The 16,743-nt window shown below is 43.2% G+C and overlaps 1 protein-coding gene across 4 annotated transcripts in view; it reads right to left on the reverse strand.

Annotated features, from left to right (window-relative positions):
* The window catches only part of LOC131253331 (anaphase-promoting complex subunit 1), a 206,160-nt gene that overhangs the window by 110,160 nt on the left and 79,257 nt on the right, over nucleotides 1–16,743 (reverse strand). For all 4 annotated transcript variants that reach the window (XM_058254294.1, XM_058254292.1, XM_058254295.1 and 1 more), the window contains one exon: nucleotides 5,064–5,123. In XM_058254294.1, the coding sequence (XP_058110277.1) occupies nucleotides 5,064–5,123 (60 nt within the window). The remainder of the gene's footprint in view (nucleotides 1–5,063; nucleotides 5,124–16,743) is intronic.

A 16,743-nucleotide genomic window follows, 5' to 3' on the forward strand; every position in this document is an offset into this window, starting at 1 on the left:
TTACAGGAAACAGTGTTGAATGAACGTTGACCATTAAAAACATTGTGGGAGCCATAAAAGCTTTGGAACAACCTGATATTTACTTTTTCCCTTCATCTGGGTCTTTAGGACCCAATCAACAAATTGGATGTCAAATAAACAGTACAGTGAGCCTTAGGAGGATTTTAATGGTGGATATCCAATCATTATTGTTTTCCTTTTGTGTGGTCCACCTTCGATTTACATCCCTATGATTTATTGTCTCAATCCCTAAAATGATCCGTAGAAATGGATGAACGGAATGGATGAAACAAATACATTATGGTGGGGCCCACAAAGCATCGACCACCAGCCATGAGGCCGGTGTTAGGGGGAGTAGCCAATCCATCTCCCCGCGCACTGACGGGTCATGTAGCCAGACTGCTGAAGTGACGCACCAAGTTCTGTGGGGCCCACCAAGATGTATGTGTTGTATCTACACCGTCCATACACTTACATATATCATTTTAAGGCATGAGACAAAGAATGAGTCAGATCCACTGTTTTCTGGGCTTTAGAAGATTTTAATGGTGGACGTCACTCTCTCCACTGTGTTCTATGGTGGGGTCCATTTAAGCCTTGGATTTGACTCATTCTTTTGGTCCTGCCCTAAATTGATATCTTCAAATGAATGAACGGTGCGGATACAACAAATATATCATGGCGGGTCCCACAGAACTTGGTCACGTCACTTTTGCAAGGAAGCGGATTGCGTACTGAGTAACTCAGTACCCTTAGCGTACTGAGTAAACTATGTGGGGTCCACTGTTATTTATTTATTTTATCCACTCCGTTAATCCATGTTAACAGAAAATTTTAGGACTATATTCCAAAAATGAAGCAAATTAAAATCTCAAGTGGACCACACTACAAGAAACAGTTTGATTGAACCTCTACCATTGAAAATGTTTTTGGAGGCCAAAGAAGTTTTGGATCAAGCTGATGTTTGTATTTTCTCTTCATCCATGTCTTTGTGATCTTATGAACAAGTTGGATGACAAATAAAAATTAATTAGGACCCTAGGAAGGTTTCAACGGTGGAAATCATTATTCCACACTGTTTCCTGTGTAACGGTCCACTTGAGGTTTGGATTTACTTCAATTTTGGTATCAACCCCTAAAATTATCAGTAAACATGGATGGACGGTGTGGATAAATCACATACATTAACAGTGGGCCCAACTGCGTTTACTCAGTACGAAAAAAGCGTACTGAGTAACTCAGTACGCAATCCAAATTGCTTGTGCAGCTATATGGATAGTTCACATCTAATGGGCAACACATAGGCATGATCCAGATGGTGTATACAGCCACACAATGGATGGTCTAGATCTAATGGGCAGCGTACACTCAGTCTAATTAGTGCTCAAATGATGACCACTAATTAGATGGCCCCTAATTATTAACTTATTGTTGGCATCAAATCTCATTATTCCATGTGGTGTGGCCCATCTAAGTGGTGGATCTATCTGATTTTGACTCTATCCAATCTCAATGGATAGATAAAATATTATTTTATAGGTAAAATATGTCGGGAGGAAGAGGGAGACAACCTGATATAGGGTGGACGTACGGTCAGCCCATTCCTGATAATCGATTCGGGAGTATTTGTGATTTATGTGGCCATGTATCGAGGAGTGGTGGGGTAACCCGCCTAAAAGAGCATTTAGCAGGAGGGTATCGCAATGTTGTGGATTGCCCTAAGTGCCCAAAGGATGTGCGAGAACAGATGAAAACCATATTGAAAAAAAATGTGAGGATGATGTAGTGGATCTCGATAATGATGATGATCCCGAATTCAAGAGTCCATACGGGATCAGTGGGAGAGGGATCAGAATAGGAGGTGGGACACAAGTAGGCCTAGATTTGAGGGGTCTATCCATGAGCGTGGTGGGGGGAGTGGAGCAAGGGAGAGTGTTAGGGGTGGATCGGGGGAGGGTAGTAGGCGGGGGGAATATGGGGCATGGGCAGGAGTAGTAGTATGCGGGTGCAGGATCTACCTTCAGATCCGAGGATGTACAAAGAGGCAGGAGGGACACAAAAGAAAATAAAGGAGATGCTTAGTGGAGGGGATGTGAGGAAAAAAGTTGGAAAATTTATAGCAAAATTTTTTATATACGATCAAATCCCCGCAAATGCTGCTACAAGCACTCAATTCAAAAATATGATAAGTGAAGTGCAGCGTGGGGGTGAGGGTGTGCAAGCCCGCACTGCAAACATTGTCTGACACCGAGACTGAGTCAGAGAGTGATGCGGGAAATCAGTCCGGTGATGATGATGGCAGCGATAAGGGTGACGATGACTCTGATGACAGTAAGGATGATGATGGTGGTGGTGGTAGCGACGGGGATGGTGGCGACACGGGTGGGAGTCAGGATAAGAGGCCTCTTAGCCCTTTTACCGGGGAGGAGAATTTCGATCATTCCACGCAGGACCCTGACCATGGTTCTCGTCCAGGAGAACCACGACCTCGTCTTGTTTACAATAAAACATACACGCATCAAAAGCTACTACAGAAAAAGAAGACTCATAAACTTTCAGATTTTGAGGAGCTGCTAGCAAAATGCATGAGGCACACAAGCGTTCGTGGCAAGCGAGGTGGCTCTAGATTTGGATCATGGACGAGGGAGGGGAGCTCGAGTTATAGGCCACAACATAAATCTGGATCACAAACACTGAAGAGTAGCTCGAGTTCTATGCCACAGTATGGGCATGGATATGGACCTAGTGAATATGCGACGAGTGACTCCAGCAGTTACGGCACATCATTTTTCAACCCTGGTCAGGAGTTCACTTCTGCATATAGGCAAGGATATGAGCAGCAGTACGGATATGGCCAACAATATGGATACCAAGGAGCTTCATATGTGCCCTTCCCAAATCCATATCAGTTACAGACTATGACGATTACGCAGTACCCACGAATGGGCGTATTGATTCAGTTCGGAGAGGACGAATACCAGCGTTATGTCAAGGAGTATCTTAACTGGTACCACTCTACTATGACTTGGGCACAATATTGTCAAATTGTGGAGCAGCAGTACTATGCCCAACCCCGTCGAGATGGAGATGATGATTACGAACCACCACGCAACTCTATGTGGGTCTAGACCACAACTAGTCCCCATCATTGATATGTATATTTATCAAATTTTACTTCTTCAGTTCTTATTTTGTTTTTCAATGAATTGGTTGTGTTTTCATACATGACTATGATATATTTATAAATATCACGCATTCAATTTAAATATAGTTGCATTAGTTCAGTTAAACACCGCATAACTTAGGACCCTATACAAAGGAAATTTATTATGTGCATCTTTTTTTTTGAGATGTTATGATTTAAAAGTGTGTATTAAGGGCCTTTTTAACAATCTCCAAAGTTTCATTAAAAAATTCAACCATTTTCCCAATGTTTCCCCATGTTTCCCAAAAAGTGCGATAAACTATGCGATACAAACGATATATCCCGTGCGATAACCGATACGTATCTGTATCCCAAGGGTGCGATACATTGTGCGATACCGATATTTCGAACACTGGGCCCCGCCCACATCAGTGTCCACCCACATGCGCCCGCCCACATGTGCAACAGTGACGGGGCATCACAATATCCCCACCGAGGGCAGAGCCGTCCTCAGCTCTGATACCATTTGTAACGACCCACCCCATCATTGTGATATTGTCGCTTTGGGTCCCGATCGACTGGTAGCTCGCCCAGACCCAGTGCTCCCGTGGTCCCGCCCATATCAGCCCAGCTAACCCTCACGGATTTAAAACGCACCACACCAGTTAAGAGAGAGCCTCCACATATAACCACCACAACTCTAGACGGCGCTTCCGATGTGGGACAAGTTCAACCTCTCACTGCGTACACAGTAGCCTACCAGCACAGTAGCCTGCCAACCGCTGGTAGCTCGCCTAGGCCCTTAGGCCCCGCCCACATCAGCGTCCGCCCACAAGCGCCCACCCACATGTGTAACAGTGACGGGGCGTCACAGTTTATATGCTTAATTGATTATTATATACTTTAGTTAATTACAAAAATATTTGTTTATGGTCATGGAAACACATTATAAAAAGAAAAATAGACTCAAGCAACAAAGATTAAAATTCCCTTGTATTTGTAAAACACTATCTTCAACTAGAAGTGTGTCATGCAAGAGAAGAAAAAATCAAGGGCTTGATCCAATTTGCTTATTGAGTATGGAATTTGATGATGAGTGGAACACCAAGAAGGAGAATCCTACCTTATAGACAACGATTAGAGTGATAATATGGGAGAATGTTTGATTGAGGCATAAGAGGGTGATGGAGGTTTAGGATCTAGCTCAGATGAGACTAGCAATGTGGTGTCATTTAGATTTATTGCATGTTGTAGACTTGCACTGAAATACTCTGATCATTAAAGATTTGATTATTCCTCTCTTTCCAAAGTTTTCAAAATATAGCAAACAAAAGCATTCATCACATAACTCTTCTTCTTTCCTTAAACCACACCAAACTCCATCTCATAAAAACCTCCCAAACTTATTTTGGAGAATCAAAACAATTTTGTAAAGAGTGAAGCAAGTATTCCATATAGATATAACCACCTCACGGTAAATAAAAATATGAAGGCAAGAAAATTTAAACGTTAGAAATAAAATGGAAAACCATATTGCAAACAAGAAGGAATTTTTGTATGTTCATTCTATGCTGTTTCATGAACTTCAACAAAACATATTATCACTCCAGTAACCCATCAACATAATCTAATGGAGGATTTGCATGTCAATAAAATCAGATCACAATGTTATAAGAAAGATAATCCATTCTAATATTAAAAGAACAGCTCATTAGTATTCCATAAGACAATTCAAAAGGACAAAGATGTACAAATATTGGCAAATAAAACATTACTACAGCAATAGCAGCAACTAGGTGTTAACACCCGATTTACAAGGAAATGAAACACAAAAAGAATCACCCAACAAAAGTCACAATATAGCATAGGAAGGCTTTGCATGGCACAAGCAACATTAGTAAACAAAGTAATAGCATACCGTTGCATTTTGTTGTGCAAGCAAGCGTCCCGCCAAAACAAGCTTTGGAACCGCAAGTGCCTACAACATTTTGATGGGAGCTATTAAGAACACCAATATATCTTTAAGTGCACATCATATAGCATAGCCGAGAAAATTAATTCAAATCTATGTATAGATTGAGAGAGGAGGAAAAAGGAGAAGAAAAATGGAAGAAATGAGAGAATGAAAGAATGAGGATTAGGGTTCACACGTCCCCAACTCTCTCAAGTCTATCAACATAGTTTTCAATATTTACAAGAATGTCATTAATAACAGAAGTAAAAATACCCATTATGTCCTATGCCTATATGGGCCTAAGAATGGGCCATATAACAACCCACATTCACATTCAATAACACTCCCCCTCAAGTTAGAGCATATATATCATGAATGCCCAACTTGATAAAGAGACGGTCTAGTTGAGTACGACAGAGAGCTTTCATAAATATATTACCAGTTGATCTGACGAGCTGCATACAAATTTCTAAGCTACATCTTTCTCCTAGATGAAGTGGCAATCAACTTCGATGTGATTAGTCCTCTCATGATAGATAGGGTTGTTAACAATATAAGAAAGTGCTTGATTATCATAGTACAACCTCATAGGAACCTAAACTACATACCCAAGTTCCACCCATTAACGTTTTAGCCAAATAAGTTCATATGCCGCATGAGTCATTGCTCTGTATTCTAGCTCAGCACTAGAACAGGCCACAATACTTGCTTCTTACTCTCCATTGTAATAAGATTGCCACCTACAAAAATACAGGTGCCAGATGTAAATCACCTATTATATAGGAACCGGCTCAATCTTCAACAAAATATCCTTCCACTCGAAGATGACCATTCTACTTGTAGAGAATACCATGACCAAGAGCTCCTTTTCAGTACCTAAGGATACGAAGCACAGCCTCCATGTAAGGAACCCAAGGAGCCTGCATAAACTGACTAACCACATTGACAAGATAATGTAATATCAAGTTGGGTAATTGTTAAATAAATTAATTTTTCCACAAGTCGACATATCTCCCTGGATCATTAATTAATTCACACTAATCCATACCAAGTTTCTTATTTGTATCCATAAGAGTTTCAATAGGCTTAGCTCCTAGAAGACTTGTCTCATCCAGTAAATCTATCACATATTTTCGTTGTGACAAGTTGATGCCCACCTTAGACCTGGCCAACTCAATGCCCGAGAAATATCTAAGACAGCCCAAGTCCTTCGAAAAGAAATGTTGCTATAAGAATTTCTTCAACTTGCCAACTCCTATATTGCCATTGCTTGTGACAACGATGTCTTCTACATGTACGACCAACACAATGGTATCAATCTCACTTTGACGAACAAAAATAGAGGTCGATCTAGCTACATTTCATCCCAAACTTGAACACCACCTTATAAAACTTATAAAACTTGTCAAACCAAGATCCAACCCATAAATTGATTTCTTCAGATGGTATAACCTATCCGACTCCCCTTGAGCAACAAACTTGGGCAGTTGCTCCATCCAAACATCTTCAACCAGATCTCCATAAAGAAAAGAATTCTTCACATAAAGCTATGGTGTTTACTCTCAACTCACTGGCCCTACACTCTAACATCGACACATGCAACAATGATGGGACTATCCTTCAAAGTACTTAAGAAAGGATGGCCAAGCCTAGAATGCCACCAATAAGGAGAGATGTATGCCATAATGATAATGCAGCTCCACTTATTCTATGATCAAGGTAATAGAGTCCATGTCCTTCAAGCCCTCCAATTATCCTCGTCTTTACATCTTGGAATTCACAATCAGAAGGATAAAATGTGACAAAAACAAATTGAGGACTTTGTTAGCTTAGTCATTGACAATCAGTGTTCATATTACTGGTATCAATACATGTAATGGCCGCAGATGTGGAAACATGTATCGACATCGATGATACTCGGGAATGTATAACTAGCTGAGGAAAACGGAGAGGAATTATGGGGAAAAGGTGGAATTTTTCAATGAAACTTCAGGAGATGCTAAAATACACATATTTGCATATTCAGGATTCGAATAAATGTAAAAAAGATGCGTATATAAAAAGTTTCTCTTTAATGAGAGTCTAAAAGCATGTATCGCCGACTCGGGAAAACACTGGAGAAACGTGGGGAAAATGGTGGAATTTTTCAATGACAATTCATGAGATGCTAAAATACGCATATTTGCATATTTAAAAAATCAAATAATTGTGAAAAAGACGCATATTTGCATGTTTAGGAATCAAATAATAAGTTTCCCTTTAACGACGCCTAAATGCATGTATCATTGACTCAACAAAACATCGGGGAAATTAGGAAAAAGGTGGATCCATCCATCCATCCATGTATGTACAAACATAAATACAAACTCACATGCATGATCCATCCATGCATCCATTAAAGCATACACACACACGCACACACATATCCATCCACCCAACCATCCATGCATACATACATAATCCATCGAAGATCTAACCATCCATCCATCTATGCATATTAATGCGGGGGCATTTTCACACCAAGCTCAAGTGGGGTGGCTTGTGGGATGCGGGGGCACACTCGAGGTAGGCAGCCCACAAAACCCATGGATTTGGGACCCGTGTGAGGTAGAACCCATGGATTTTGGGCCCACGAGGAGGGTTTGACCGAGGACCTAAACCATGGATTTGGGGCATGGGCTATGAGATAAAGGGATTAATTCGCCATGCTCTATCAGTTCGAGCTTTTATAGCAAGTAGTTAATTGTCCTTCATCAAATTGATATCAGAACAGGAGGTCTCGTGTTCGAGACTCCTCACCAGGGGTGATTAATGCAGGGACATTTTCACACCGGGCTCGAGTGTGGTGGCCTATGGGATGAGGGGCCAGACTTGGGGCGGGCGGCCCGCAAAAACCCATGGATTTGGGGCCCACGAGGAGGGTTCGGCCGAGGACCTAACCCATGGATTTGGAACCTAGGCTATGAGATAAAGAGATTAATTCGCAATGCTCTATCAGTTCGAACTTTTAGAGCGAGTGGTTAATTCTTCAGCATCACATATACACATAATCCATCCAAGATCCATCCATCCTTCCATTCATGCATACATAGACACATACAAACATGCATTTCATCATACAACCATCCACCCATTAAAAAAATTGAAATGGAGTTCTTTTTAATAAATAGATTTTTAGCGATATTGTTGCATTGGTGATATTATTGAAATGTCACCAACAAATAGGTGATATAAACGACACCTGAAATTTACACAATAAAAAATATTGGTAATGCAGTGGTGATATCGATACATTACAAGACAAGCAACACATGGAATTTACACGGTCAAAAATATTAGCGATACATTGACGATACTTAGCGAAATGTCGTCGATACCTGAAATTTATGAATTACTAGTGTAATCAGTATCGTTGAGCTGGAGATACAAATAATGTCAGGGATATTATCGATAATATCAAGGAAACCTCGTACAACATTAATAACAAACTCAAAAGAATTTTATGAATGTAAAGTATTGATGGCAGTAAGCGATGGGAAAGGACATGTAATACCAACCCAGACACACTATTCTGCGGGATGCCTAGGATTCTACCAATCTGTTGGGCGGAGAAGCCCTGTCTCAGTTCAACTGAGGTCTTTTTCAGTTTGACCAAAAATTGGGAGGATTCTCAGTTTGCACGTTGTGAAGATTTGCACGTTTTCGATTCAACCGAAAAGTATGAGTTGGTTTGGTTCGATCCGACCAAACGTGTTTCACAGACTAGCGCAAATCGGGGTATTTAAGTCCGATCACGATTAGGGCTTGGTTAATACGAGTGTTTTCTCTTTAAGGGCAAGGGTTTGTGAGGTGAGAGGGTTCTAAAAACTTGTAAGGGCTTGGGAAGAGATTTTGTCAACGGGCTAGGGTTTTCGTAGGTGTGCATCGCAGGGAGAAATCTGGTTTCATCTGTAATCAAAGAAGGTGAGTGTTGTAAACTCAAGGCTTTTGATTATAGTGGATTTATGTCACTTTGTGCCGTGTTTTTCTCCCACAAAGATTTTCCACATTAAATATCTTGTGTTCTAGGGTTGCTTGCTTGATTGTTTGGTTATTTTGTTTATTCGATTGTATCTTCATTGAACGTACTTCCACAAAGTGCACGGATTGGCATTGGTGTTAACTCTGAATTTCTAATAACTAGGGTTGATCTGAGTTTCTTATGGCTCGGGATTACATCATAGTGGTATGGTAAGAGCCAGAACTCCAACGAAGTGTTATCAGAGCATCAGGTTTAAGGACGTTCGGGAATTTAGCGAAGATGTTAGGGTCGAAGATCAATATACAGAAATTCAATGAGAAGAACAATTTGAGTTTGTGGCAACAGAAGGTTAAGAATATTCAAGTATCACAAAGGTTGAACATGGTGTTGTTGAAGACTAAACCGAAGAAGATATCGAATGATGACCAGAGCAAACTCAGGGAGAAGACTATGAGCACCATCCGTATATGTCTATCGGATGGAGTCGTGTACAACATTCTAGATGAGGAATCTCCCCTGAAGATGTGAAAGAAACTAAAAGACCTATATATGGCGAAGTCCCTCACTAATAAGTTGTTTGTGAAGAAACAACTTTTCGAGCTACAAATAAAGGAATGACCCGATCTACTGGAGCACGGGAAATCGTTTACGAAGGTATATAGCGAGTTGTTAAGGCTCGAAGTGATAATTGAGGAAGAAGACAAAGCGGTGCTACTTGTAGCATTGCTTCTCTGCTGTTTGGGAAGAAAACAGTGAAGTTCGCAGAGATCACCGCGGCTCTTGTTTCCAACGAGATGAGGAAGAAGTCAAGCGATGAGTACTCTCAAGCGAAAGGGTTAGTCGCAAAAGGGAGTCAAGGACGTGGGAGATCCGTGGAATGATCTTGGTTTGACAGGAAGAAAAAGTCTAGATCGAAATCGAAGGCAAAGGACAAATGCTTCTATTGTGGCACAAAGGGGCACTTCAAGAGAAACTGTTAGAAACGGAAGGATCACCTATAAAGCAAGGGTAAAGGGAACACATGAGTCAGCTAGCATAGCAAAAGAGAGCTAAGAAGGAGACCTCTCAGTCTCTTCAGGTACGAATCATATCTCAAATACACGAATACTCGATTCATGATGTTGGTATCACATGTGCTCGGATAGGATTTGGTTCAATTCCTACAAGTCCTATAATAGTGGAAGTGTTCTGATGGGGAATAACGCAACATGCAAGGCAATTGGAATAAAAATCATCAAGGATGTTTAATGGAGTCATACGGATTATAGGTGATTGATGTCAGGCATGTCCTACATCTTTAAAAAAAAAAAAAAAAAAAAATTTAATATCCTTGGTAGTTTTAGATACAAATGGGTGCACATTCACCGCATTTGGCGGTGTAATCAAGGTCACCAGAGCTGCAATGGTGTTAATGAAGGGGCATAAGACGGGAAATCTATACAAATTGGTTGTGAGCACAGTTATAGGTGAGGCCGCTACCACCTCACACAAAATCCGACACAGATGACACCAATATGTGGCATATGTGGTTGGGGCATATGAGCCAGAGGGGCACGATGAAACTCCATAAACGGAAACTGTTTAAGGGAGTTAAGGCATGCAAGGTGGATTTTTATGAGTATTGCATATATGGGAAGCAATGTAAAGTAAGGTTCAAGACTGCCATACATACAAGTAGCGAAGCGCTCGATTATATTCATTATGATGTTTGGGGGCCAGTGACAATACTGTTTGGGAAGAGCGCGATACTTCATGAGTTTTTTATACGATTACTCGATGGAGTTTTGAGTCTACTTCTTAAAGCACAAGTCTAAGGTGTTCACCAAGTTCAAGGAATGGAAGGAGGAAGTATTAAAATTAAACCGAGAGGCAGGTTAAGTGTCTCAAATCAAATAACAATATGGAGTGCAAAGAGGTGCGATTCATGTAATTCCGCAATAAACAAGGCATCACAAGACACTTCTCAACTCTAGCGACCCCACAGTATAACGGGGTGGAAGAGAGGAAGAACAAAACTCTGTTGAGGAGGGTGTAAAGTATGCAGTTGCATGTGAGGTTGCTTAAAAGCCTATGGGCAGAAGCGGTTAACATGGCATGCTATATTGTAAATCGGTCACCATCTACAACACTAAACTCCAAGATTGCAGAGGAAATCTAGACAGGCAAGGACGTCGATAACTCAGGGAAAAGGATCTTCGGGTGTCCAGCATATGTCCAAGTACGAAGTGGACAAAGGAATAAGTTGGATCCCAAATCTAGGAAGTGCATCTTTATCGAGTATGAGAAAGGTGTTAAGGGCTATAAACTTTGGAATTTAATTTCATAGAAGATGGTCATTAGCAGAAATGTCAGGCATCAATGTTGAAGGCCAACAAGGATGCATCATAGAAGTTGGAAATACATGGTGATGCCGAGAAATTGTTGGTGCAGGTGGAGCCAGTTGAGTTGATTGCTGAAGGTGAAATTCAGTAGGAGAAAGAAACTAACCAAAACAATCAGCATGATACCCAGGAAAGTATGGCCAAGAAAATGAAGAAAATAACCATTAGAGCCTCGGTTTGATATGAGCTTGAGGATATGGTTTCTTTCGCATTATTCACAGTGAGTGGAGATCCCTCTACCTTTCAAGAGGCAAAATCTAAGAACGATAGCGACAAGTAGATGTTGGTCATGGCAAAGGAGATTGAATCTCTACACTGGAATCATACATGGGATTTGGTGAAACTTTCAAAAAGGTCAGAGGGATATAGGGTGCAAGTGGGTGTTCGGGAAGGAAGCGCTAACAGAAAAGGAGGGCAAAAATTCAATGCACGGCTTTTAGCATAAAGGGAACGAGTAAATTACAATGAAGTTTTATAAGGCCCGTATCCTAGTCTGTACCATTCCGTAGGCTCTCGCGATCCTCCCTGTCAAATCCCGACAAACCGTGACCTATAATCGACATTTGCGCGCGACCCTAAGTCGTATCCTGTAGATCTGAGTCAACTCGACCCGAGACTTGTACCATTGCGACCGCGCTGTCGTCGTGGTTCCAACACTGCGAGTTGTGGGCCCGCGTTCATCTCGAGGAAAACCCCGCGCATTGCGAATTCCGAGAGAATCTTTACCCAATCCATCACATCAATCAATCAATACTAGTCAAGTACACCTCCCATCACAACCCATCCCTCTCTTACACAAGTCATTCCCAAAGTCAACCCTCATGTCACTCACACCCATCACTCACCCATCCCTTTTCATCCCATCAGCTATCTCTCTCTCTCTTTCTCAATCCATTTCCCAAGCAACCCAAGGGACAAAAGGTCCAAGCTCTTCCCAAAGAGAGCCAAGTGTGGCCCACTTCCTACCCCCTCATCTCTCATCCTAGCCCTTCAATCTTCATCATCCTCCATCAAAGTTGGAGGCAAGGAGCCTAGAATATTTGCAATCGGTGGGTGATTTGTAAGATTAAATTGTGTTTTGATGATGGGCCAAGTGGGGCCTACCGATTGATGGTATGGATCTCACTTTGGACCCTAAGTTTGGCTGATGGCCCACCATGATTCGTATGATCATCCCATGATGGGGCCATTCTCCATGGACCCCATCATGATATTTATTTTACCATTGTGAAAGGTCATCTAGACCTTGCATTTTATTTGGTGGAAAGGGATCTCCACCGTTGATTTTTATGATTTAGGGCTCACATGATTTGGGACCCATTTTGATGTATGTATTGTATTTGCATGGCCCACCTAGGGAGGGCTCATAGTGGCGGAGCCCCTCCCCTCCATCGCCGTCTCTCTCTCTCTCCCCTGATTGGATGGCCCAACCATGATGTATGTATTTTTATCCACGTCGTCCGCATGTATTGAGACGCACCCGTTGTCCGCAAAGGGCCCACCTTGCTGCCCATTTTCGGGTGGGCCTGGACGGAGAGGAAATCACAAATATTAGTTTGGTCCAACGGGTGGGCCACGCTGACGTGGACCCCACCTTGATTTATGTAGTATCCACACTGTCCGTGTGGTGGGGCCACTGCAGGAGTGGGCCCCGGTCTGCTGTGGCCTAGCAGTTGTTGCTAGCAAAGCCCAGCCGGCCAACAGGCCCTGGATGAAAGGAAAAAATCAAATATTAGCTTAATTGGGTGGGCCACCATGTGGTACCACCCTGATGTATGCGTTTTTGCCACACCGTCCAGACCCTGGACGGGTGGGGCCCTACCATAATGTATGGGTTTCATCCTCACCGTCCAGCTGCTGGACGGTGGGACCCCACCTCGATGTATGTTTCATGCACACCGTCCATCTATGTGGACCCCACGTCATCTATGAGTTTTACTTGCACCGTCCATCCGTGGACCCCACTTGATGATGTCCGTGTCCAAGCCATCCAGCACGCTGGACGCTAGTGCCTTTAAAAAAATATGTATATATATAAATAATATATAATATTATATGATGGGCCCCACGTGGGACCCACCTGCCTGGAAGACGATTGGCTGGTGTACCTTACACAGCTATATAATTGTTGTATTGACGTCAGCAAGCTCTGTGGGTCCCACCAGCTGTATAGCTGCAATTTTGACGTCAGCAAGTTCTGTGGGTCTGATGATGAGGTATGTGTTCATCTTAACCGTCCACCTGTGCGGGGACCCACATGACATGTGTTTTATCTATACCATCCGTCCATCTGGACGTGACCCACCTGAGGGATGGATTTCATCCACGCCGTCCATCCACCTTATAGCAGCAAGATAGTTGCTGTCATGACGTCAGCAAGTTGTGTGGGTCTGATCATGAGGCATGTGTTATATCCAAACCGTCCATCTGTATGGACATCAGCAAGTTCTGAGGGTCTGATGATGAGGTGTTTGTTCATCCTAACCGTCCACCTGTGCAGGGACCCACATGACATGTGTTTTATCTATACCGTCCGTCCATCTGGACGTGACCCACTTGAGGGATGGATTTCATCCACGCCGTCCATCCACCTTACAGCAGCAAGATAGCTGCTGTCATGATGTCAGCAAGTTGTGGGTCTGATCATGAGGCATGTGTTATATCCAAATCGCCCATCTATATGGACGTCAGCAAGTTCTGAGGGTGTCTGATCATGAGGTTTGTGTTATATCCAATCCGTCCAGACCGTGGGACGTGGGCCACCTTGATGATGTGTTGTATACAAACCGCCCATACATGGGACCCACTGTGATGTATGTGTTGATCCACACCGTTCAAACAAGTGGAATGCTGTTGGAACATTTGTCCAGCAGCTGCAGCAGCCCACCTTGATGCAGGTGATCTATATCCTCACCATCCAATCATTGTAAAGATCGTTACATGGCATTACAAAGAGAATGAGATAGATCTAAAATTCAAGTGGGACTCAGCGTTATGTATTTCATCCATGATGTCCAGCAGTTGTGGGTCCCAACGTGATGTATGTGTTGTAATCCTCATCGTCCAGCCATGGACGGTGGGACTCACATGATGTATGTGTTTTATATCCACGTCATCCGTCCGTATTGCTGGACGTGCAGGACCCACCTACCGTACACGCAAGGCCCACCTGCTGTATGTGTAGGGCCCATTGTAGCCGTATGTGAGGCCCATTGTGGCCGTATGTGAGGCCCATTGTGGTTGTGTGAGGCCCACTTGATTGCGTACACGAGGCCCGTGTAAGCGGCCCATTGTGATGTATATTAGGCCCGTGTGAGAGGCCCATTGTGATGTGTATGAGGCCCTTGAGCGAGGCCCATTGTGATGTATGTGGGGCCCAGGTATAGGGCCCATTGTGATGTATTTGAGGCCTGTGTGCGAGGCCCATGTGATGTATATGAGGCCCGTGTGCGAGGCCCATTATGATGTATATAAGACCCATTATATGTGCGAGGCCCATTGTGATTATATGAGGCCCATTGTATGAGTGAGGCCCATTATGTGTGTGAAACACACCATGATGTATGTGTTATATACACGCCGTTTATCCATTCATAGGTCGAGGACCCCACCGCCTTATGCAGGCCCACCAAGTATGAGCGATGGGCACACGCTGTCCATCCATTTCCTAGATAATTGGAGGGTCAAGAGCCCCATTATGATTTCGATTCCGATCCCAAATGGGCCATGCCTTAGGAGCAATGGTGGTTAGATGTCCACATTGTAAGAGTAATGATGGTTAAATGTCCACATTGTAACTCTCCCTAGGGCCCGTTGTTAGGCCCATTCTCATCTCCCCTAGTGGGCTAACCCAAACCGTTGGGCCCCCATTAATAATGGTGCTTCCCACCATGCCCTGTAGTACTGCCCAAATTTTGAAGCCCACCTTGTATTCACACCAAGCCTTCCATAGAAAGGTGGCCCATGTAGATGCATGTTTTACCCAAGTTTAGTGACCATACCCAAGGCCCACTTAGGTGTTGAGCGGGCTACCCAATCTACTTGGAAGGACACATAATCCTAGGTGTAGGTACTCCACCAAACCCACTTTGTGTACGTATCGGGCTTCCCATAGGAAAGCCCAGTTTATTACATGATATAGACATTTAGGAAACCCAATTGTTCACCCTGTTAACTCACCTTGTGAACTCACCTTGTCATATACCCACTTGACTCACCACGAGAGGTGTATCCTACCCTTGTACCCATTTACTAGGACCACGTGACATGTACATATCATCCGCACCGTCCGTCTCTTTGTTGAGACAAGTGCGAGGTCCATCTTGGACATTAGTGTATCATCTAGGCTATCCGTTGCTTGGTACATCATCACCCCTTGCCGTAGATAGAAGAATATGTAGTATCAGGTTTAGTATATCCACTATGTAGAACCTATCTCGACATATGGACTAGACCCATCGTCCCCGTCTTGGATCATGCAAAGCCTTGGAAAGCTAATGTAAGACATACCGCATAGGCTCCTATAATTGTATGAGCACGTCGTTCGGTTTATACTCATAGTATGTGACAAGCCGGTGATGGTCGATTGTGGAGTATTTTTGTCTTCCCTATCAGATAATCATGCCTATGTACTTTATTACATCATGATACATGCCCATACACATCATATGTATGTTTGTTATGAGTGATTGATCATAACATATGACGTTTGGTTGGTTTATTATGGGACTCCTTGTGAGATGGAGTTGCCCAGCATGATCGCGCAGTACGCGCAGGATTGTTGCATGACTAATAGTGTAATTCATGCATCTCGCATTTGTGTGACATGACTACTGTACGCTCTAGCGATATCAGGGTCGTGGCCTCCATAGGCATATCGTGGATGGCTAGGTGGGACAACGGAAATCTTTTTCTACATGTGATGTTATAGATGTCCCTGGGTGAAATTCTCTAAACCCTCTTGGTAGCAGAGGACGCTTTAACATCTAGACCGAGTGGATGCAAGGGCGCAGAGTGCCGAATATCAGGAGGTCGTGCTTCCCACTATGTCGTGGTCGGTTGAAAGGGGGTGTGGCCTTACCCTCCCGATGGAGTAGGCAATGTTAGGCTGAGTCTGACCAGCTCATAAATGGATCCGCTATCGACTAGCCGGGCTGATATTGGCAGGCGGATAGTAAGGTCTCTTCCACTTACCCAGTTGTGCGCTTGATGAGGCAACGAGTTGGCGTAGAGTGTACTAGAC

The sequence above is a fragment of the Magnolia sinica genome, chromosome 8 (assembly GCF_029962835.1).
Source record: "Magnolia sinica isolate HGM2019 chromosome 8, MsV1, whole genome shotgun sequence".
Lineage (NCBI taxonomy): Eukaryota > Viridiplantae > Streptophyta > Magnoliopsida > Magnoliales > Magnoliaceae > Magnolia > Magnolia sinica.